This window comes from Meles meles, chromosome 11, assembly GCF_922984935.1.
Source record: "Meles meles chromosome 11, mMelMel3.1 paternal haplotype, whole genome shotgun sequence".
Lineage (NCBI taxonomy): Eukaryota > Metazoa > Chordata > Mammalia > Carnivora > Mustelidae > Meles > Meles meles.
Window position 1 is genome coordinate 33,898,089 of NC_060076.1, and position 24,335 is coordinate 33,922,423.

General features: G+C 40.6%; 1 protein-coding gene across 4 annotated transcripts in view; it reads right to left on the bottom strand.

Moving 5' to 3' along the window:
• The window catches only part of TDRD7 (tudor domain containing 7), a 73,460-nt gene that overhangs the window by 19,101 nt on the left and 30,024 nt on the right, over nt 1–24,335 (bottom strand). For all 4 annotated transcript variants that reach the window (XM_046023348.1, XM_046023347.1, XM_046023346.1 and 1 more), the window contains 6 exons: nt 14,538–15,124; nt 10,929–11,115; nt 6,741–6,852; nt 4,957–5,159; nt 3,814–3,948; nt 2,036–2,122 (listed from right to left, as the gene is read on the bottom strand). In XM_046023348.1, the coding sequence (XP_045879304.1) occupies nt 2,036–2,122; nt 3,814–3,948; nt 4,957–5,159; nt 6,741–6,852; nt 10,929–11,115; nt 14,538–15,124 (1,311 nt within the window). The remainder of the gene's footprint in view (nt 1–2,035; nt 2,123–3,813; nt 3,949–4,956; nt 5,160–6,740; nt 6,853–10,928; nt 11,116–14,537; nt 15,125–24,335) is intronic.

Sequence of the window (24,335 nt, forward strand, 5' to 3'; positions counted from 1 at the left end):
TGAGAGGAAGGCAAAACATAAGAGATGCTGAATTCTAGGAAACAAACTGAGGGTTGCTGGAGGGGAGGGAGGGCAGGTGGATGGGGTAGCTGGGTAATAGGCATGAAGGAGGGCATTTGATGTAATGAGCACTGGGTGCTATGTGTAACAGATGAAACCTAAATTCTACCTCTAAAACTAATTTTTTAAAATGCTGCTGCTCTTCAAAAGGCCACAAATGGCAAAGAAAGCCAGAGCACCTGCCAGGTTGACAGAAACTAAGAAGACATACAATTAACTACAACTTGGGATTCTAGAGTAGAAAGAGAACATTTGAGGAACAGTGTTGGAAAATCAGTGGAGTCTGCAGATTAGTTAATAATATTGTATCAGTGTTGATTTCCTGGTTCTGATAATGGTTCCATAAGATGTTAACAACTGGGAGACAGTGGGTAAAGGACATATGAGACCTCTTTGGACTGTTTTTGCAGCTTTGTAAAAGCCTGAAATTATTTGAAAATGAAAAATTAAATAATTGAATATATAACTGTTTCTATGTAATACACTAAACAGCACAGAGTTTTAAAATTCAAATAATGCTGTGTTCTTTTTAATGAGTTATGTTTTTGAGGTTTATAGTTAGATATGCAACTCTTGGTCATATAACCTCAGATCTCAGGCTTCTAACACTCACATTAATGACAAAAATTATTCCCAAACTGCTTTCATTAGATATGATGAAGTTTTACTTAAATAAAGGGAAAATCAGTATAATTAAGTTATCGGAATATTACTACACAGCATCAAAAAATCAATAAATCAATGGTTCTCACCTTCTTAGGGTTGGTTTGAGAATCTTGTGAAAATTAGGGATACTGTCCCCCCAAAATACATAATACACACACCTAATTTGTATACAATTCTATAGGGTTCAGGATCTCTGCCCCCTTAAAGTAGAGGGTCTTGCACCCAGATTAAGAACCTCTGTAACAAAGACAAAAAAGGAATAAAAAAAACAAACCCAAGTTTGCAATTTTAGCAACTGGACAAACTAGACATCAAAAATACAAGGAAAGAATGAAAAGAAAGAAGAAAGAAAGAAAGAGTGAGCAAGCAACCACAAAAATCCAAAACCTGCCTTTGAAAAACAGGTAGAAATATATGATAAAATATAACAGACCTCTTTTCAAATTCATAACTGCGCTTGCAAGAAAATAAGAAAATTATAAGGGACTAGAAATAGAGGAGTATGTGAACACTGAAGCCAAAGCCATCCTGGGCAGGAGGGAAGGAGAATCTGAGACCCCCCCCCCTCCAAAAACAAGCCAGAACTCTCAAAGGGCTACACCCCCACCCTCGGTGGAAGGGTGATTCTGGAGAGCAATTAAGCAATATCTCGTGAAACTGAAGACATGCGCTCTCTCCACCCAGTAGCTCCGTTCCTTCCTGGGTACCCTAGGAGACATGCATGGGAAGACTCCTGGCAGTGCTGTCTATAACAAAACTTTAGAAGCCATCTAAATATCCATTGTCAGGAGAATGGAGTGATCACGTTGGTATTTTCACACATTATTGTATCAAACAGCAGTGAAAACAAATGAACGAGAGCTGCACACACCAACATGAATCTCACACATAATGAATGAAGAAGCATGTTTCAGAAGAATCTATACATTCTACTATTTACATGCATTTTATAAATGTTTATCTGTTAAGTTATATTTTATTAAGTTTTACTATAAATATTCTATATACATTTCATTTCTGTATTTCTACTATCTCTATATTAGAATATAAATTTGTATGTATAAATACAAATAGAGTGAAAGTATAAAGAAACGAATAGGAATGAGAAACACCCCTTTGGCTGGCAGCCCCCGCCAGAACAGGAGTAGAAGGGGATGCAGACATGGAACCTCAACCATACTGGGCATATTTTCTTTCTCACATGGTAATGAGTACGTGCGTGCTTATTTCATTTTTTTATAAAACTTGTTTGTATGTCTACAGTATTTCCTAATAAGCTTTAAAAAGGAAATCAAGTGACTGCTTTTACCTCTACTCGTAACCATTTTCCTTTGCAATGGAAGAGGCAGACTTTCCCACAGAAGGGTAATGAAACGAAGTACTCAGAGGTCATGTGCTGCAAAACAGAAATGCGTGACACTTTTATTACTCTGAGCAAGGAGCAGATTGCCACACAGTTAGAAAAACATCGCCGTGGCTCAGGCCGACTGGTGAACCCGTATTTAGCGAGGCTCCCCATGAGGAGTGTGCAGTGGTGCGTGCATGAGGGTGATGGCCTGTCCTGTTTCTCAGACATTTGCTGGTGGCCTCCTCTACTCTCCCCCCTCACACGTGGCTCAAAAATGAGCGCTGTTAAAATGTCTACAGATGTTAGTGTGCAGGTCAGTATGATTCATCCAGGCACTGATGCCTTCAGTTAAACAGGAAGAGGGAGAATGAATCTGCCAAAAACGAGAAGAGCCTGGATGAAAGTGAGGTTGGGCTAGCCATCCAGAAGGCCTCTTTTCAACTTTTAACATTTAGATTCAAAGATGAGATTTTCCTTCCAAAACAGATGTTATCCACACAAATTTGTATATCAGTGCCAGTGAAATGTCAACAAATCACAGCTGTGGACCTCTACTCCCTCCTCTCTGCTATAGTTTGAAGTTGGGACCTGCCTTGGTTTCTTTTGTTCAGGGTGAATGTTTCTACTGTCCCCAAAGGCAATGTCTCCATTCAGGTTACCAGAGCACTAGGGACTATCAAGAGAGCTTTTCACCACCATAGGTAATAAGCACATGCATTCCAGTCAGTCACTGGAGTCAGCTTCTCAGGATCTCTGAGATTTCTCCAAGATAGACTACCAAAGCAAACTTCAGTAATGACCCTGAGATACAGCTAAGACATCTAAAATGCAGGAAGAGGTTAAGCTACAGATCTAAAGATTCTGTTCTAGACTGTAGTCTGAATACAAGTTTAACTTGATTCCGCAAATATTTTGGAATACCTGTTCTATGTATGACACTAGATTAGGTACTGTAGTTTGTAAATGAATTAAGTACTCACCAGTACCTGGTAAGGCTCTGTCTCTGCCCTCAGGAAACCCATACTCTAGTAAGGCAAACAAATACCCAACAGCTAAACTACCAGGTGGCAAATGACGCCATGAGGCATATTCAGAGGTTAGAGGGAAGGGTTCACTTCTAGGAGCAAGGGGGATATTCTGGATTACAACTATAATGTCCCAGTGGAGGTAAGAACACCACCTTAGAACCTTAAAACAAAACCTCAACAGGCAGTGATTCAGAAAATAATACTAGAATCAAAGGGTAAGGAGCTTATTAATACATTTAGACAGAGAACCACATTTACAGAGGTAGTAGGTTCTCAGAGACCAAAAAGAGCGTGGGGAGTGGTGCCTAGAAGTTTTATCCTCCTCCTAAATTCCATGGGATTTTTTTGCCCCAGGCAGAGAACCCAGCTGGCTCTAGCAGACGAAGTCACAAGCAGGTGCACTGTAGCATCAACTGTATCTTGTAAATCACAAATCTGCCAGCTGCTGAGCACATACTCTGTGCCAGGCCCTGTGCTGAGCAGGCCTGCCACGAATCTTCACAACAGTCCTATGGATGGCTATACACACTATTATTACCCTCAATTCCTAATGCAGAAACCAGTGGCTTTTTTGTCTTTTAAGGTCTGCAGTCTGGGGCTCTTACCCACTATTCTACAACTCCTACCTCAAACTAGTCAAAAGTCAGACACTTGTAACCTCTTGTTTGAATTTCTGAATTAATTTTCAAGCCGGGTGATGCTCGGCCATACCTTGCAATGGAAGTAGTCCTCTATCTTATGCAGAAGATCATTGAGCTTGTTCAGACCTTTACAGGGCACCTGGCAGTAGAGTGTGCCATCGGAGCAAATATTAGTCACTCTGACATTGGTGTACATTGCATCAATCTGGAACAAAGGACACACCAAGGAAGCCCGAGAATAGAGCCAGATCTTCCCTCCTTAAGGGCTATCTACCTCAATAATCTCATTTGTCTTTGCATTTTAAAATCTTTTAAGTAAGCTGGAGAATAGATAGGATAATAGAATAATGTGAAAAATTCATTTGGATATCTCTCTTCCCAAAAGGATTATCTGCTATCACTGGGTCAGGCAGAAAGTAGAAAGTTTGCGTACGTTAACTTATTTTTCATTATCTGAAATTTCATTACCTGAAAGGCTAAGAATATCTTTCATTTTGGTTTATTTTCTCCATATTAGTGGAGAGAAATCATTATTATATGAAACATATTTTTGTGACATTAACAGAAATGAAAATAAAAAACTCTCACAAAATCAATCCCATCTTCAGCATACTTTCTAACCTGTGTTTATCAGCCACATGAATTGTAGTAATTTTTAAAAATTATAATCTTAATAAAGGTTTCATTTTGGCCATTTTTTTTAGTCAAACCATAATATAGAGATCACTCACAGTTGTTCTACCTATGAAACACATGTTTTCTCGGTGTTGCCATGAAGTCTACAATGACCATATTTAATATCCTTTTCTTTACAGTGGCTGTTCTGTAATTTATTTAAAGATTACCTTTTTTGCAGGAATTTGTGTTTTTCACATTTTAAAACTGTAAAAGCTAACAATTCAATAAACATTTTCATGGATCTAATTTTCCCTTCTTTTGTATTATCTGCCCCTCTTATCTTTGCAAAATAATTTCATATAAAATACAATTTTAGTGTAGAAACTGGAATATAAAATGAAAACCCAATTCCTAATAATGACTGCTTATGTTTTGGCCTTATTTCCCCCCTCCCAGCTACCCCTTACCTTTTTTTTCTCCATTCACAGGGAATGTGTCCCTATCTATTGTTAGCCTAAAATTTGTATCATTCTTTTCCAATAACTTTCCTCCCTATAGTACGTGTAACAGATGACTGTAGTGGTCACTGTGCTACCTGAAGGTGAGCCTCCAGAGACTTGTCACAGATCGCCTTCAAGCAGGTGGCGTTAATATTGACATCATCTTCTCCTGAGGTGTCATACAGGACAACAAGCGGGATATCCGCTTTTTCAAGTATTTCCACTGCAAAGATCTTTCCACAAGTTAAAGATTCAACCACTTTTACTAAATCAGGATCATCACTTAAAACTTCCAACCCTGAAAAATATTGAATATTTTAATTTCTACTTAATTAGCAGAATCATTCTAAGATTGAATGGGTTTTGGCCACTATTTATCATTGTGATTCTACTAAAAAATTCTCACAAAATTTTCTAGGGAAGATTTGTTTTACAATCTTCACTTTTACCCATCCTTAGGGCTTAAAATACATATTATAGTGTGAATGCCCTTTTAAGTGATTATACAAAGGCAGGCAATCTTAAAATGAAAAGTTGGTGCCCTATCAGAATTTGTATCTCAGGAGAATGGTCTTCACTTTACATACAAACACATATTTAAAACAAGAAAACTAGTACACATAAGAAGTTGTCAGTCAGTTATGTCTGCCAGTCAAGTATTTGTAATGTTTTTCCTAAAAGTTTATTCTTGACCTTTTTCATTTTTTCTAATTAAATATACAATTATCTCATATAAAATGAACATGAATGTATTGGAAATTTACAAAATCACTTTTTTTCTTTAATTCTTCTTAAGTACACCATGATAATTCTGAGTATACCAAAGAACTTTGTGATTTATCAGAGAAAGATTAAATTGTATGGGTATTAGGGGAGTTTTATTGTAGTCCAATTACTCTTTAAATTATTTGAAAATTGTAATTCTATGTAGCATATACATGATAACTCAAAGTTATTCTATTACACTAGTTAAAACTAGCTCATCATTTCCACAGTGGTGCTATAAGGCCCATTTCCATATACTTCCCCTTGAAATCCACAGCACAAGTTCACAGACTGCCTCTGGGCTACCTCTCTCGTGCTCGTTCTGTTCTCCAGACATGTAATGTTACAGCTTTTACCAAACCTCTCATTTCAGCACCCTAAATCTTGGCCTACGCTCTTGATATGTTCTTCTCAAAACTGCCTCCCAGGGGTTTGTAAGAGGCTTCTAACATTACTTGAGATTTATCTCACAGACAGAGCCATACCAAGCTCCTCTAACAGACACATTCTTGCTGAGAAGGAGGTCTCCAAGGGCTCATATTCATGAAAGAATGGCGATCATTTCCTGAATCTAGCTCAGGCTCTCCTGACATGACACTTACACACTTCCATGTCTTTCCTCGTATGAACGTGGCCACCATGTCCTCCGTGGCTGGAGGCTATCCCTACGATGTCACTCATGCACGTGTGCAAAGACACACGAACTCGAGCTTGGCGCAGGTGATGTGTTACTTGCCAATGAGCAGCACCCAGAGCCCACCTCAGTGGGAAAGAAGCAGGGAGTCACTTCACAACAGGTCAAACAACGGGATTCAAACTGACCAAACCTCATGATACAGGGCCTCTAGCATTGTTGCTAGGGCAGTCAGGACAACAACAAAACCTCTAAGATGGCCAATACACATTTTTATAATAAAATATATATAAAATAAAATATTATAATGTATTTACCATGATCACATCTTATAAAGAGGACATTAAACATGAATTTATTTGCATCCTTCAAGAAATAATACATTATAAGACTTGAAATATTTAGTACATTTTAGGATTTAGCCACCCAAAAGTACAGTGGTATCAAAATGGAGTGAGCATTAAAAAAAGTTCCTCTTACCTGCTAGCTTACACTTGGTAGCTTGGAATGAGAGTGAACAGAACTTTGGGTTCAACTTGTATGCTTTGCTCTTTTCAATATTTTCACTAAAACCATAGTCAACATAGCATACCTGATGATAACAGAAACATCATTTAGGTTCAAATAAAATATTTTAAGCTCACTTCTTAAAAAAAATATGACACATTTAACTAGTTGCATGTATTTCATAATCAGCATGCTAAGTGGCACCAGACTGCCTGGAAAATGCCAGGGGCGGAGGGTGTCCCTGACTCAGCCCAGGAAAGAAAGGGTAGGGATGGCACCAGGGAAGCAAGGGCTCCTGACTCCAGGCCCCGCTCCATTTTGCCAGTCGGAAGAACGAGGGAAGACTGTGAACTCAGGAGCCTTGGTACCAGCTTCTCAGCAGCACCACTGTCTGGTTCTGCCAGCCCTGACTGCCAAGGGGCAGACTGTCCCTGACTGTCCATCTCACCTTATTCTTTCTTGACTTCACACTTCCACTAAGGATGCCCGTCCTTAGACAGTTGTGTTCATTTCTAGAGAGAGCACCACCTAAAGAGGGGTATTTATCAGATTCGAAATCCCCAAATCAGCCCTTGTGACGACGGCCTATTCCCAGCAACTATGCTTCGGAGTACCGCTGCTCTCTGTCAGTGACAACAGTGATGTCATGGCTAGACAACAGGGAATTCTACACTGTAAAAATAGGTACTTCTGGTTCATTTTATTTCAGTGGTACAAAGCTGGGTTAGGCCTTTGTCCAGCTCAGCATAACACCTTAAATTGGAAAGCACTATATAAACAAAGCCTCTTTTTCGAGAAAAATATAATCTAGAAACACTGAGCTGTGGTTTAGAATGATAACTACAGGATGATAATAAGAATCTGAAGGAAGCTGTTGCAAACCTAGTATGCTTCCTAATTCAAACAGGACATTATTAAAACAAAGCAACAACAAAAACCAGAGCAAAGGCATGGCTAAGAAATAATGAGTAGCACAGAGCCAGGTGCTTTCACTTCCTGTAGAAAAATTAAGTCCACAGGCCAGCTTCTTAGTACCTAGATTATGGTACTAAACATCCAAAACAGAAATTCTCCCCAGCAGAGAGTCAAAAGCAAAAAAGAAGAGATGCGGATACTGCGAACACCCTTCCAGACCACCGGATGATTGGGTGTGTGGGGCCTCCATGTCCCATGCCGGAGACAATCACCTCCCAGAGTCTCTATCCTAACTCAGAGCTAGCATAGGCTGAGATCTCTGATGGAGCTCCCACAGAAGGTGACCAGCCATTTAAATGTGGGGCCCATTTCTCCAGTCCCATCTCACTGGGACTCTGCAGAGGCCTCAGAAGTCAGGAGCTATCACCTTTCATAGCTATCACCACCTCCAACTTGGGCTTTGCTCTTCCCAGACCTAGAATAGAGATAACACAGTCTAACAACAGGACACAATCCTCGAAATCATCAGTCCCTGGAAACTCAGAGTGTACTCCTAGTGTCATGAGACTAAAGAATAAGGGCTCCAAAATCTTCAGAGGGTTTCTGTAGTGCTTGGAGTGTGTCCTCTCGTCTTCCCTCCTTTCTGAATCAAATAACTGCATGGCAAATACATGCATGGCAAATACATGCATGGCAGCTACAGTTTACAAAACACCTGCCGGGGGACTGAGAGTTTGACTCACACCACACCCTGCCCTGGGTCCTTTGCTCTGTGAGGACTGAGCGGGATTTCTCTCCCTAATGCCCTGGGATCCGCACAAGCAGGCTCACAGTCCTGGCATCCAGCCCCAGGCAATTCCTCGTTCTCTGGCACCATCCAGTGGCCGCAGATCTCACTGTGCCCTGTGAGAGAGAAGCAGCCAGTCTGGGTCAGCACCAGACCTCACCGCTTCAGGGCATGACTTCATCCTCCTGTTTCCCATACTCACCAGCGATCTGACAAGTGGAAAGCAAGGAGGGAACTGTACTCGTTGTAGGGCATGGCACAGCTTGAGAGGAGTAAGACTGGCTAAGTAGCTGGGGTCTCTCCAGCTAAAGGGGGAACTTCATGTCTGTCTGCTTCACAGGCTGTGGGGAACAAGCTCGGGTCAGAATCACTCCAACCCCTGCTGTGTGAGAGCTTAGGACTGTACAACATAGGAGATACCCCTCCACTCCAACACTGTCAGCAGCCACGCTATGGTGAGTGCTCCCTCCCCACCAGACACTTGCTTCTTCTGGCTTTCATGACCCTGCCCTCCTGGTTTTTACTTCTTTAGCCATTCTTAAGATGTGTGAAAGGTCTTCTTTTCCAGAGGAGGCTCCGGTGAAGACATGGTCTCTTGATCGGAGTGTTTTCACCCAGGGAAGGGCATTTGAGATGCAGAGAAGGGAATGGAAGGACTTGAGCAAGGGCACAGGACATTCACAGGCAGAAACAAGACTAGGGCTCAAGCTGCTAATCACACTGTGGTCCCCACTAGTCCAGTTCTATGCTTGATCCTTAGCTTCTAACAGATTTTTTTTTCAAACTTTATCTACATATAATTTATATTGAATGAAAAATGTCCATTTAAAGCATAGTTTCATGGATTTTAACAAATGTATGTACCCATATAATGACCACCATAATCAGGATACAGACTGTATCTACCACTCCAAAAAGTTCTCCTTTACCCCTTTCCAATTAAACGTCCTCCACCTCCTGTCCCAGGCAACCACTGATCTGACTCCTATCACTACAGATGAATTTTACCTATTCTTAGACATCATTTACCTGGAATCATACAGGATAACTCTTTTGTATCTGGCTTCTCTCACTTGAATAGTCTGTGAGTTTTATCCATGTGACTGTGTTCAGTAATTCATTCCTTTTTATTGTCAAATAGTATTCCATTATATGAATAAACTACAATTTTCTTATACATTCACCAACTGGTAAAACATCTGGGGAAAGTTTCCAGTTTGGGACTATTAATAATAAAGCTGCTATAAACATGTGTACAAGCCTTTTTGTGGACCTATGTTTTTACTTCTCTTATGTAAATACTTAGGGTCATATGGTAAGTTTAACTTTATAAGAAACTGGCAAACTATTCCAATTATCAGATTTTTAAAGTCAGGTTAATTGCTTAAAAGTTGGAGCTTTGTAGATTTAGTTAAGGAATTTCCTAAATCTCTCTGTGAATGACCAGAGGTGGCTAGGTGGTTTGGGCAAGCTTGCCTCTGGAGAGGGTCAGGGCCTCTGCTACGGAACCATCTGGGCAAGAAACAGCAAGCGTCTCTTTCTGAACCTCCTGACACTGTTCTTGGGGTCAGGGGTTTCGGAGAAGGGTATCTGATGGACCTAGGCCCAGGTTCAGCAAATAGTATTTGCATTCTGGGACACAAAATGGGTTATTTTCCAGAGACTGACACCACCACAATAAATATGTTTCAAATTACGGAACAGAGACTGCAGAAATAGAAGTGTATTTCCCTGCTTGCAAAACCTAGAGAAAACTGCACCTTGAGAATGAGTGAGTTCTCCTGTTCAGTCTGCACTGAGGGTAAGAAAAGAGGTCATGCGGCAGAGGTTGACCACCAGGAACATGGCCAAGTCTGGAAGTCTTGGGGCCTGCTGAAAGAAGAGACTGGCAAAAGAGTCCTTTGATCTCTCCAAGAGGACCAAGAGGGCTACACATGGACAGTTCCTAGGGCATGAGCCGAGCCCTATTCATGGTTCTCCTCCCCTGGCTGCAGAAGAGGGGAGAGGAAGAATGTCATGTGCTCTGATCTGTATGCTTCCCTGACTCCAGAGTGCTGACCTGGATGGGCAGCCCACAGAGCTCTGATCAGTTAGTGTTTATTGTGTATCTCCTGGGAATGAAAAATAAAAGCCTTTTCATGATTATATCACAGATTTTGAATAGTGCCATGGAAGAGACTGTTTTTTTAACTGAAACTCTGAGATAATATGACTACCACTGACTTAAAAGCTGACAGAGATAATCTTTTACAGATATTATCTTGTCAACTTCTGGAAAAAACTACATGCAGTTACGAAGGATACAATATTACAAGGATAATCTTTTACAGATATTATCTTGTCAACTTCTGGAAAAAACTACATGCAGTTACGAAGGACACAATATTACAAGGAGCACTTACATTTGAAAAATAATGTGTTTGTCTTCATAATACTATGACAAAGTAAACAGTGCTTGCCTTTATTTTGTTCTCTTCCGTTGAGATGATCTGTGCCCGTAACCAAGCATCCTCCTCAGCATTTACTGCCAGTAGCTGCCCTACATGCACGGTCTGGACTGGCGTGACCTTAGGGTTCTTACTGTAATACTCCTTCATCTCATCTTCCATTAATTCCTGAGCAGCAGAATAGTCTTTGCCCACATACCTGAATTAGTTAAAGGAAAGAACACACAATGAAGCAACCCAGGAGGAGGGAAACCATAGGAATTCATTAATGTTTCTCTGTGTTTTCCACAGCCATCTCTGGTTCCAGTCTCAGACCTGGCTTATACCAACAGGTAAGAGAACACATATTTAGTAAACATTTCCATCTTGATAAAGGAAGCTGTAATATTGTGGAGTTCATGCGAAACCAGGCCAGGTCGAACACAGCAGGGTGAACGCTTGGCAGCAATCCAGATAGCTAGAGGATGTCACAGTAAGCAGTCGGGGAAACTATAGGGAGGATGAGGCTGAGAAAAGATTCAAGGGAAGGGAAGAAAGGATACACGGTGGAAAATGGAGATGCCAGTGCAGGCCAGATTAGCAAGAGAAGATTTAAGATTCCGACTAAGGCTACTGGAAGTCTTTGTAGATTACTGAGAAGAGAATCTAGTTGACAACTTTGCCCTGAGGCTGGGTTTGAACACAGCTCGAGCTCTGAAAACAAATCAAATTGTAATAGAGAAAAACAAAGCCGTAAACACACTAAAGACAACCATGTGACAACCCCTCCCCCTGGTTTATTGAACAAATTTGAGCAAATTACCACAAAATGTTGAGTTTTGATATCCTTAAAGAGATGATATCTTCTAGCTATATCTCTCTTTAATTATACCCTTTCTGAGAAGTCTTTTTTGGGATATGGCCTATCCCCTTCTACAATTTTCTGCTGTTGAAACTGCAGTCACCTTGTCCAAGTTTATGTTATCAAAACACACTATTTCCCTTTCTCCCACAAACAGACTGTTATTTTCTTGACCATCATTGCTCAGGGACAAGTCCACCAAAGGCCTCCTTCCAGGATGTAGAGTTCAGCAAACCAAGCTCGGCGCCTGCAGCAGTCTTGGCCACAGGAGGCCGCCTTTTCGTCTGGGAGCTATGCTGACCATGGAGATGGGGATGTGCCAAGAGCACACCACCCTCTGCATTGTTCTGGTTTTACCCATGCCCTTTAAGAAAGGCTTTTACCACAGACCTTTAAGAAACTACTCCTCTGGGAACATTCTCATGCATTCTTGGTAACTATCAGCAGGACAGAAGACATCCTATTCAACCAATTTTTACTTGAGGAGAAAAAGCTTTAAAAAATCCTACACAAAATAGAAAGAATGCCTCTTTTGAGGCAATGGCTACTTTAAAACCAAATATTACATGGGTATCACTTATTCTAGAGGCTGAAGAAGCTTTGTCACACTCTATGGGTTCAGGTGACTGAGCTCTGCACATGTGAAGGTGCTGCTGGAGTGCAGGTGCAGGCTTGACTCCGAGGTCCCCTGGGGGGTCCGCAGCTCTGCCTCAGAGCCTATCTCCTGGGACCCTGATTCTCCTGGGCCTCCTTTTAGTGCTGCTACAGCCCTGGGAGCCCAGTGGGCCAAGGCCTGGGCAGCAGCCTGTGAGTTGGCAGTCTGCTCAGCACTGGCACCTGTAAGGGAGGATGGGTGCGGAGTGAAGCAGCATGAAATGTGCTCTCCGGCAAGCAGGAGAATAGACTGGCCGCACGGCTTGTGTGGGGTTGATATTACAGTTGTGGCAAGAATGGTGGGTAGTAGCAATAATGAAGTCCTACCTTGTCCCCAAATTACCTAAGCAAGTGGGAAGGAATGACAGGTAGGCCAATTCAGGTATGCCGTTAAGTACAAAAACTTTACAAAGTAATTTTTGAAATCAGAGACAAGGGATTCTCGTACTCGATTCTGAGGATTCGCTATGACACCTTCTCAGATCCTTTATGACTCACAGGCCCAGTTTCTAGAACCTACTGCCTGCCTGGGTGAAGATGTAAATACAGACTAGGGCTCAACCCAGCTGGAATCTACTAAGTCTTTGGGACTGGGGTGGGGGATGCCAATGACCTAGGGTTAACCTAACAGCACACATCACCCCTTGAGCTTGCTGGCTGCCAGCCACTGTGCTGAACAGGCAGAATACTGGCTCCAGGATTCAGATTTATACTGGAGAAGGAGATCTAAACAATCTGAGGACCTGGACCTAATCATCCTGAAGGAGATTAAACCCTTTCACTAAAGTCCTGACCTCATCCAGATTCCTGCCAGCCCTTGGTAGGAACACCAGAAATCCCATGATCTGTCTAGCCCAGTGGCGGGTGCATGGTCTGACAACAGAACCAGCAGCTAATAGTAACAGACACCAAAGGATCTTGCCAAGGAGGCTGATTTAGATTTCCTTCTAATGCTAAATGGTAGAAGGTAGCATGTGCTCCTCAGCATCCTTCCTCTATGTCAATTTATCAGTGAGCCACAGTGGGATCCCTAACCCTCAATAACCCGTTTACATCTTCAGGTCATACCGCATCTTAGAATAAAAGTTTTACTCATTTCCTACCTCTGTAGCAAACAAGGCTTCTCTAAAGCTTCTGTACGTTCAAATGGAAGAACTTGATAATTTTTATCTATTCTTTCACTTCAGGAATTTGACAATATTTTGTGGTCTTTCTTTAGGCATTCCAGTTTAGCTATGAGTCTCTGGAGGAGTAACAGCCCAAACCATATGGATGCTTTGGTTGAAGAAGCCTGGATACTATTCTGATTCAGCCTTTTCCTTTTCTGTCCACACTCCGGGCAGGTGCCTCTAGAGATCTGCTATACACTTCCCATTCTTGATCCTGAGTCAGAAACTCCAAATTATAGTCTTTCAATATCTTCTATGTGGCCTATATTTTCTCCAAAAGTCCACCATCAAGTGCCTGGATCTGGACCATTTTTACGTAATTCCAATGATCACCAGCCACTTTGACAATGACTGTTATCAAAAGGTCCAAGTAAGTAAGCAAGGCTTACTTGGCTCCAAGGGCTAATTGGATGTATTATACTAGGTAGGCAGTGCTTAGGTATTCTGAATTTTGTGAAATGCTACATAGTCCCAGATTTAACAGTATTACCTATCTACTGAGTGACTTACTTCTTCTATGGATCAGGTATTGCTTTTGACATACATAGTTATCATTATGCTTTCAACATAGATTCTGTTTCATATTCAGAATATACTATCACTCAAATTTTTAAAACTGTTAGTTATCTTTTCTCACAAGAACAGAAGTATATTTTTAAAAAATCTAACAAATATTAAGAATATATGCAGAGATTGATTTTTTAAAGTGCTTTGATTTCAAATGTACATATATAGTTATATGTGGAAGAAATAAAAATTAATCTAAGAGATACAAACACAAGTTCCAGCAGTTGAGAGAAATGTGCAAAATATGAAAAAAGAATTCTTATTATACTTCATTATAACTCTACACAACTAAGAATATACTATTCTTCCTCAACTCCCAGCATCCGTGGGAAGAATAGCCAAGCGACAGCAGTATACCAGGGTTCTAAAGAATTAGAAAATAAAACTCACCTGATTACCACTTCGTTTGTGTTGCTCAGTTCAACCACCAATACTGATGGGGACGCCTCAGTCGGAATGATTAAGGGAGGAACTGCTATATTCTCCACAAAGGTATCCGCACTTTTGGCAATGTTTTCTTCTATCTGCAAATACTCTTGTTCAATCATAGACTTGATATCATAATCTCCGTGTGCTTGCCCTGCATCCTTCAGGATTTTGTCAGTGGGCAATGGAAGTTTAGCATAGAGAATGGCCTTCTGGGGATTTCCAGAAATGTAGTCTATGGTGCATACATCAGAAAACGAGGCAAGATTTTTTAAGGCATCCTCCGGGAATTTCACTTTGTACATGTCCTCAAAGGCTTTGGGGAGTGCACTGGCCCAAAGACCACTTGAGTATTTCGCCAAAAGCTCCGCAACTTTCTCTTTCAAGTCTCCTGGCATAACTGTTGGACACCCTTTTAATGGTGGTATTTGTTTTGGGGCAGGTAGCGGGGATGGAGGCACTTTTTCACCATCCAGTTCATTTCTCAAAAGCTGCTTTCTCTTAGCTGGATAAAGAAGTAAATCTTGACCACCACTGCAAGGTTTTTCCACCTGAAATTTTTAAGTAAAGGAAATGACAGATATCTCAATGGTTATAAACAACCTGAAAATACATTAATGCATTTTAAATGAGAACAACACTGTTTTCAAATTAATCAAGACAACACAAAGTGTACACTTTATTCTTTTCAACTACGAAGAACTTAATGCATTTCCCTCATCTACAAATAACATCATGAGCCGTTTCAGAAATAAACAGGGAAACAGAATAGCATTAATTTCGCTTATGAGGCATCTGATCTCCAACAACCCTACGAAATCCTGAGAGTTTCAGCCCTACAAACCACACATCTCATTGAGTTCTCTGTCAGATCCAAAGCAACAGCTTACAAAAACAGATTGAATGTAAGGTAGGATGAAGCTATGAAAAGGTATCAGAATTGTCAGGAATAAACTGTTGGAAAGAGAGCTAGGAAATATTTAGACAAAATGGAAGCACCAGCTGTTTTTCTTCTTCTTGTAGTGTCCTGAGAAAACCCTTAACTTTCCATTATTTAGAAAAAGACCCTCCAGAGGGAAGGTGCAATTTTTACAACCACCAAAGTAGAAATTTAGCTAAAAACTGCCCCTCCAAAGAACAAGAGATAAAAATGTCTAGCATTGGGGCGCCTGGGTGGCTCAGTGTTTTAAGCCTCTGCCTTCGGCTCAGGTCATGATCTCAGGGTCCTGGGATCGAGCCCCGCATTGGGCTCTCTGCTCAGTGGGGAGCCTGTTTCTCCCCCTCTCTCTGCCTGCTTCTCTGCCTACTTGTGACCTCTCTCTCTGTCAAATAAATAAATAAAAAAAAATGCCTAGCATTTGTATGTCATCCAATCTCTAATTTGATCTGTTTAACATTTCTGAGAGGTATGGCTCGATGGCATGTCGTATAAGAGAAGAAAGAGAAACTGATGTATGGCACCATTTTCCCCAAGTTTTAAGCCTGTATGTTATTGGACCAGGGGTCCGCAAACTACAAGCTGCAGCCTAATGCCGCTCATCACCCGCTCTGGCCTTGCCTGTGAGCGAACACGATTTTTATCTTTTTAAATGGTTGAAGAAAAACAAAAGAATTATTTCGTGATGTGAAGATGGTATGAAATCCAGTGTTCATAAAGGTTTGTTGGGACACAGCCGTGCCCATTTGTGCAGGCTTTGTGTTTGGCTGCTTTTGCACTTCAAGAGCGGAGTCAAGCAGCTGTGCCAGATGGTGGGTAACAATGACAGCTGTTGGCCCACAAAACTGAAAACATTTACGACCTGGTCTTTTATTTTAAAAAAGTTTCTCGACTTGATTAGACTGAAGTTGGCCACTCCCAAGTTAAAAAACATAAAACAAATGTAATTTTTTTTCAACTGAAACTTTCAACTGAAAGTTGAAAACTTTCAACTGAAACTAAATTTGTTTTTCCTCAGGCATTCTACAGTGATTGCTACCTATCCTCCACAAAATATGTCTTTCTCTCTCTTTAATTTTCTGGTAAATAGGCTTACAAAAGATACCTATTACTGTATCCCCAGCTTACAATAATCTCCCCAAAGATAAGAAACTGCTATAATATAGGTAACAGTGTGGTGCCCATTATTCCTTGTGCTCTCGTACATCCCCCAAGTAGAAAGCTTTCTTCTAGTCTTCACAAATGACCAAGGTTAAGTTAACAGCCACTTGAAATGTAGCTTTTATTATATACTTGGTATGACAATCAGCAGCTCATCATTTCAGTTATTTCTTAGGAGATACCTTCTTTACACCTTCTTCAGTCTTCCTGATCCAAATACATACCTGAGGAGGGAGTCATGGGCCTTCTGTTCTGTTGGACAAGATTCAAGGTCAAAACCCTACCCTTTTCCTCCATATTTTCTTTGTTTTATTGGCTCTACATTTCTTCCCCCCCCCCCCTTTTGGCTTTGGATATCCACTCATAAAACTACCTGGGAAGTGGCATGACCTGGAACTCCACATCTTTACTCACTCCACCTCACCCTCACCCCCAACAGGAGAGACAGGTAGGTAACAGAGAAGATTAACTCCCTACCCCATGGAGTTTAAACCACCTCCTTTGGCACTCATCAGAAGATTCTGGCATCTAATATGCCTTAAACTTTATCCCCATAAGTTCATTATATTTAGTTTGATTTCTGCCTCACTTGGAACTGCAGTGAAATACTTTCCTCATACCCCTCTGGGATTTCTTATTTATAGTAGACATATTAGGTTTGGTATATGAGAGGCCCAAGGATTTCAAACATCGATTTCTTCAGGAGCCCCATTTGTTCATATAAATGTCTTTATCTTACACACCTAGAAACTTTCTTCTTCTTAATGCTAGAAGTCTTTACTTCTTCCTTTCTAATTTTGCCTGTAAACTTAAATTCCTGAAGCCCAAATCCTTTGAGTCTATGGAAGGCTCATCTGCTAACTCTGCAGCATGAGGCACTGAAGTAAACTTACTGTCTCTCATGGAATCAGAATTTTCTCTGGGATTCTATAATAGAATCGGTATTGTCCAATTAAAAGGTTTTCTGAAACAGTTGTATTGGTCTCATCCACTGGGTAGTTTCCACTGGGTAGTGGTTCTTTGTGTTGAAGTTTTAAGTTCTTCCTTTTTTTAAAAAAAGAGATTTCATTTATTTATTGTTTGTAAGAGTGAGAGAGAGAGAGAATGCAAGAGAGCATAAGCAATGGAGAGGGAGAAGCAGGCTTCCCACTGAGCAGGGAGCATGATGTAGGGCTTGATCCCAGGACCCTGGGATCATGACCTAAGCCCAAGGCAAAATGCTTAACCTACTAAGCCAACCAGATGTCCCGAAGCTTTAAGTTCTAAATTTCATTTTTATGGTCACCATCCAATACAAACTCAAGACAGAACCATAAAATCACATTTACCTGGAGGCCTGCTTCTGAGCAATCCAAGCATTAGCAAGGTTTTGAACTAAAAAAGAAACCAATTTGAACTCAAAAAGAAACCAATTTAAAAACTCAACTTCAGCAGTGAATAAAGACCCCCGAGTACCTTGCGACAGTGAAAACATCAAAGCGTTACTGACCAGAAGCTGGTACTCTACGATCAGCCAGTTCACAGAAAGAAAGACTGACTGGTTGATGACCTCCTTAGGAGCTCAGTATTTTTGTGCTAAAGCTGAGGAGTGCTAGAAAAGTCAGACAATTGAGAAAGAGATGAGAATATGGTGCTCAGTGGCACCAGCAGGCCACAGTGAAAACAGACTGATAGGTTGGGAGCTGTAGTCCATAAGGGCAGTGGATGGGGCATATCTTGCATGCAGGAAAATAGAGATGAGCTAACCCACCCATCTAACGTTCCACACTGCCTACATCTGCCGCCCGCTCTGCGGTTTACCAGTACTAGTGGTGCTGAGCCCAAGATATTCAGAAACAGTTACAATTTCTAGTTGCTTCTGTTTAAGAAAGTACAAGTGTTTGTGGCATCTTCCACAGAGATTTGCTCAAAGATAAAGGTAAAAAGTGCCTTGTAGAGGGTAACCCCTGAGTGTTTACAAACCGTCTGCCCAGCAAAAACTCTCTCCACCATCTTGGATGAGTAGTTCTATGGACTGTATACAGTTTAAGGCTCACAGTCTCTTTCACCTCTCACTCCTTTTTCCTAGTAAGGACTTTCTGCTGACACTCACTGCCAACTCTTTACATTAGGATAGAACTCATGTCATTTTCCTTCAGTGTGTCGGAGGTCAGGCTCTTGCTCCATTTCTTTCAGGAATATGATGGCATCTTCTCCTGGTTAAATGAGCTTTTGGGGATGATCTTGGCTGGCAGCTGTGGTTCCCCTGTGCCTTCTAGGCTCAGTACGTACTCTAGGCATGCTCTCATTACCTTTGGTGGTGGGGGGGTGCCCCTTGGATAACAGAAACTCACTTCATCTTGGAGTTTTGATTCCTTTGACTTTAGTCACCCACTGCTCCTTATCTTTTTCAGTTTAACCTTTTGTTCTTTCATTAGCTTTTCCTCTGTCTTCACTGAGCCCAGTTCCTTTGTAGAGCTTGCTGGGCATGTCTCTGGTTTCCAGTGGGTTCTAACCTGCTTTAATTTAAGTTGGGCTTCCCCTCAAGAAAGAGCGACCCTTTCCCTAAATACCCACTGCGTGTCTGATGCTGCACTGGCAGCTGCTTTTTATAGCTTGTCCCATTTCACGCCAACGACCTTATGCAATGGACAGAGTCACATTTTAGAGCAGAGTGGGGCTGTGGAAGGATTTGTATGTTGAAAGTAAGACAGCTAAGAAATGGCAAGGCAAACATGGAACTCGAAAGCCCAAACTCCTCCTATCCTGCTCTGGCGCCCTGTGGGCAGTTGCTCCGTTTCAAGTCCCAGGGCAGCAACATCGTCCACATCAACATCTCTGTTCTCATTTCGCCATAGTGTTATTCTTTCTTCTATTGAGATGCTCATGGAAATTAAATTTAAAAACTGTTTCAATGTGTTCACTGAGTTTTTTTTAATTGGTGGAAGATTAGAAAAGAAATTAGATTCTGATTAGATATTAAGGCTCTACTTTGAAGCCCTCAGTTTATCTTTTCACTGCTGCTTCTCCTGGAGTTGTTATCTAGATCGTATCCATGCTATTAAGTCTGAGGATGCATCACTGCTGTTTGATTTATGTTCACTTCCTTAGACAATCCAAGTTGGTCAGTTTTAGCCCAGAAATATTCAGGATTTTAAAAAGATCGCTTCATTTTGCATGGGCTGACAGGTGGCTTTATTATCTTAAACTATTAATTGCCACAATTAAAGAAAAATTCCTGAACATCCAAAAATATAAAAATGTATCTTTGTAAGTCGTGGAACTGTTGTCACCTCTTACGATATTACAGAAATTACTGTATTGATGCAATTCAGAACTCTGAGAATTTTTTAGAGTCTGAGGTATTAGAGTTACTCAAATGTAAAGAACAGTGATTTCTAAGGGGTAGGGAAATGTCATTTAACAAAAATGCAGATTAATAGTAAACAACTTTTTGCAAAAGCACGAATAATTAGTACAATGGACAGCTTTTTCATCACTCGCATTTTATGTTCTAGAATTCATGCTCTCATCACAAAATGTTATATTCATAATTAAGGCCTGGCGTGCCTCCAGCACAACTCAGAACGTTGCCCCGGCCATCCTGAAGTGGCCCTGTGCTCCTCCTCTAGGTCTCTGAAGTGGGGTGGGAATTCTTCTCAGAATTCACATGCGCGCATGTGGTCCTGTGTGGCTCTAAGACAAGCTCCCCAGCTCTCTGTGCAGCGGCAAATAAGGCTTTAAATAAATACACATGTGCTGGCTCATGTGGGAATGGAGAGGTTTCTCTCTCCATCCATAATGCAAAGAGAGGGTAATGTTGACAAAATCTCGGGTGTCCAACAGTCATTGTCATGAGATTTAGAATTTTACTAGAAAGTAAAGCCTGCCAGAGGCTCTGGATCCTGGGTGACTTCCCGGTGGGGGGTCCCCGCCAAGTTCCCACCAACTGACGATTCTAAGTGGCCTCCAGCCTCTGCTTGCCTCTTGAGTTTCTTCTTGAGCCATTCTCTCCATTGAATTTCTTTCTGTTTCCTGAAAAAGCTTTTCTTTCCATCTCAGGGCTCTGGTACCAGCTGTCTCCTTTGCCTGCTTTCTTCAGCTCACCTCTCAGGTTTCAGTGCAGCAGTCTCCTCCTCCGGGAAGTTTTTCTTAACTCGTCATACTAAGTTGGGCCATTTCCCTAACACCCTGGACTTCTCCTTCAGTACAGTCACAGGCTTATCATAATTTGTTCAATGTTTATTTTCTCCCTTGGACAGTAAGTGCCATAAGGGCAAGCAAGGACCATGTCTGTCTTGTTTACTGTCATTCTTAGCACCCATGGCAGTGTCTGGCTCATAGAAGCATTTAAAAAATCCTAGCTAAACACAGCAGCTAAGAAGAACATTATTAAAAAGACCAGCATTTTAGAATAGCTAAAAGGTGTCACCATCCTCCTCCTAGGACTGAGTGGGAATTCTCAGACTCCAATATCCTTGGTCTAGCGACCTACCATCTTAGGCTCTTTGCCTTTCCAGGATAGCTTCTGCACAATTTCCACTTCCCTCACAGGTTGTCTAGGAACCCTATGCAACAGGTTCATCACTGTGAACATGACTACATTCTCTTTAGCTTTCAAAACTCAGTCCACATTTTGTTATTGTAGAGATTAAGGTTAAGAACAACAGAGTCAAAGCATCCTTCCACCTGCATCAAAAGGTAAGCCAACATCCTTGTAAAGTGGCTTATAGCACATAGTAGGTTAGAACCTCCATGAAAGTAAAATTCAGAGGTGCTCTTTGGCTCCAGAAGCTCATGTTGCCCATTCTGATATTAGTGGAAACACTAATATTCTGATATTAGTGGCTATCTCTGAGTTTGTCATGTACATATGGTGTATCCATTGTATAAAGGTATAAATGGATGATCTTGCTTTCCTAACTTTATTTTTCAATCTTTTTTATATAGAATGTTTTATATGAGTGGGAGAGAAAGCATCTTTTAGAAGAAATAGGGAAATGTGCTGCACTTGGGTTTCTTTTTCAGTTTCACAACGAGCTGTGTAGAGAGATACACACTACCAAATCTTCCTTACCCAGAATTTTCTATGTTGCGTTTGAGAAGGTACATGCCTGTCATAGCATCAGCTCTGGGCATGCTATCAGCATTTCTGCTTTTCAGCAAGGCGAAAAGCAAGAAGTCAGAACACAGGGAAAACAACTATGGTATAACTGTTTAACACTGTCTAAAAATAATCATGTTGTCATTGTTTAAAACCGTTTACCAGCAGGCTGTTAAAAATGTTCAGAGGTTATAAGAAAACAGTTTTAAAAAGATTAATAGACATCAACAAGACTGGCAGTTTTGGCATCCTAGACACAATGCTTTAACACTAAGCAAATTCTCATCCTTAATAATTTATAGTGTTTGCATCTAAACAATCCTACTCAAAGTTGAGGGACACAGAATATAGATAAGAAAGGTATATTCTGTGTCTTTTTCACGTTCTACCTTTACTGTCTGAACATTATCATGCAACAAAGATGAATTTGAGCAATCAAAAAATTAAAAGTCAGTTGTTTTGACCCTGAAATTTAGTAAGAAACCCTTCATTGTAGATAAAGTTTTAAACATCAAAGAGATACTCTCTCGCCTACAATCCTAGCAAGAGAAATTTTGGAGTTTTGCAGACAGATAGTTAGCAAAGATGAAAATTTCTCCCCAAAAGCCATAAATTAAGCTACACAGACACTAGTAGTTATCATGGAGTATAAAATAAAGTAACCAGAAACAATAATGCGTTAAGATCTGTGGAGTTAATTTTTTAAAATTTACTCCAAGGACAACTTTTTATTTTTTTATAATCAAACCTTTATGTGTATCCTGACAAAAAGGGGCTCTAAGTTCATTGAAGATATGCTGTAAGTTTATGACTATCTATAGATTTAAAAAATAAAAGAGCCCTATGCATTTGGAGAAGGGGCTCCAGGCCTTGCACCTCTAAACTGAGCAGCCCAGTGAAACATCCAAAGTCCCCTCAAGATGAGGGAACACTGAGGGGCACATCAATGGTGCTAAATCTGCACCCAAGGAGAAAACTTGCCCTAGGAAGAAGTAAAAATGGAATGAAATGAATGGCAAACAGCAGGAATTTCCATTATAAGACCAAATCCTATATTCCACATAAATCAGGAGTAACATAGTCAATAAATATTCTTGCCTCTATAAATTATAGGGCAAAAGCCTTTTTTCAGAGTTTGCTATTTCTCCGTGTTTTCCCACTTTTCACTGTGTATTCTGACACGTGACTTGGTCCTAAGGGGTCCTTAGCATCTACGGCGGTGATTGGTCCCTGCAGGTGCACAATAAATGGTATAAAAACAAATGGTCTGCATTAATGAAGGAATGACTCTTGCCTGGGAAGTTACTGGGACTCTAATGGGTGTCAGAAACCTGGAGGAGAAAGTGGTTACAAATACATGTTGTCTTTAGGCCAGGTGCTTAGAAAAAGAGTGGCCTGTGCTTTATCCAACAAGGTTGGGGGCCAATATATATAATGGATTAGATAAATGAAAGCCCTCTATTAAACAAAAATCATATACATACTTAATTCTGCAAGCTTAGAAGCCCCAAGTAGCTTGCCATTTAAAATAGTTATACATCGGGGTGCCTGGGTGGCTCAGTGGTTTAAGCCTCTGCCTTCGGCTCAGGTCATGATCTCAGGGTCCTGGGATCGAGCCCCGCGTTGGGCTCTCTGCCCAGTGGGGAGCCTGTTTCTCCCTCTCTCTCTCTGCCTGCCTCTCTGCCTACTTGTGACCTCTCTCTGCCAAATAAATAAATAAAATCTTTAAAAAAAATAAAATAGTTATACATCATTGAATATATTCTATGTAAATGACAACATTAAGAAACATAGTAACTTTTGTGATGCCTGGGTGACTCAGTGGGTTAAAACCTCTACCTTCAGCTCAGGTCATGATCCTAGGGTCCTGGGATTGAGCCCCGCATTGGGCTCTCTGCTCAGCGGAGAGCCTGTTTCCCTTCCTCTCTCTCTGACTACTTGTGATCTCTGTCAAATAAATAAATAAAATCTTCAAAACCCTCAGGTTGTTTTTCAGAGTCCATAGTCTAGGGTGTTGTGCAAAAATAATGAATACTGTTACGCTGAAAAAATAAATTTAAAAAATTAAATAAATAAATAAATAAAATCTTAAAAAAAAGAAACATAGTAACTTTAGTTTAAGAATCTAATTGTCTCTATTGCTGGATGAACTAAGATTTCTAATAAACTATTCTGATTCATCATTTTATTATAATAGACTCTCAAGTAGAAACAGGTATAGAAATAGATGTCAGTTCATTAGTCAATTTTTTTCCTCCAAAGAACTTTATAAACATTTTAAGTCACAACTCTGTATTAATTTAAAAATTAAAATAAGGTATTCTATAAATAGCCAAAATAATAAGCATGTAAAATTTGAGGCTAATAAAGTTATATTACCGGTAAGTTTAACTTATGAAAATGGCAAAGTTAGCAATATCTACTGGAAGCAGGTCAATACAAAATGGTATTCATATTAAATGCACTTAAAAATAACTTAAGACAAAATATATAAAAACAGCAATCACAACACACATAGCCCTCAATCTTGACATACTTCTATAAATAAGAACTGATATATGTTAAAAAAAAAAAAACAAAA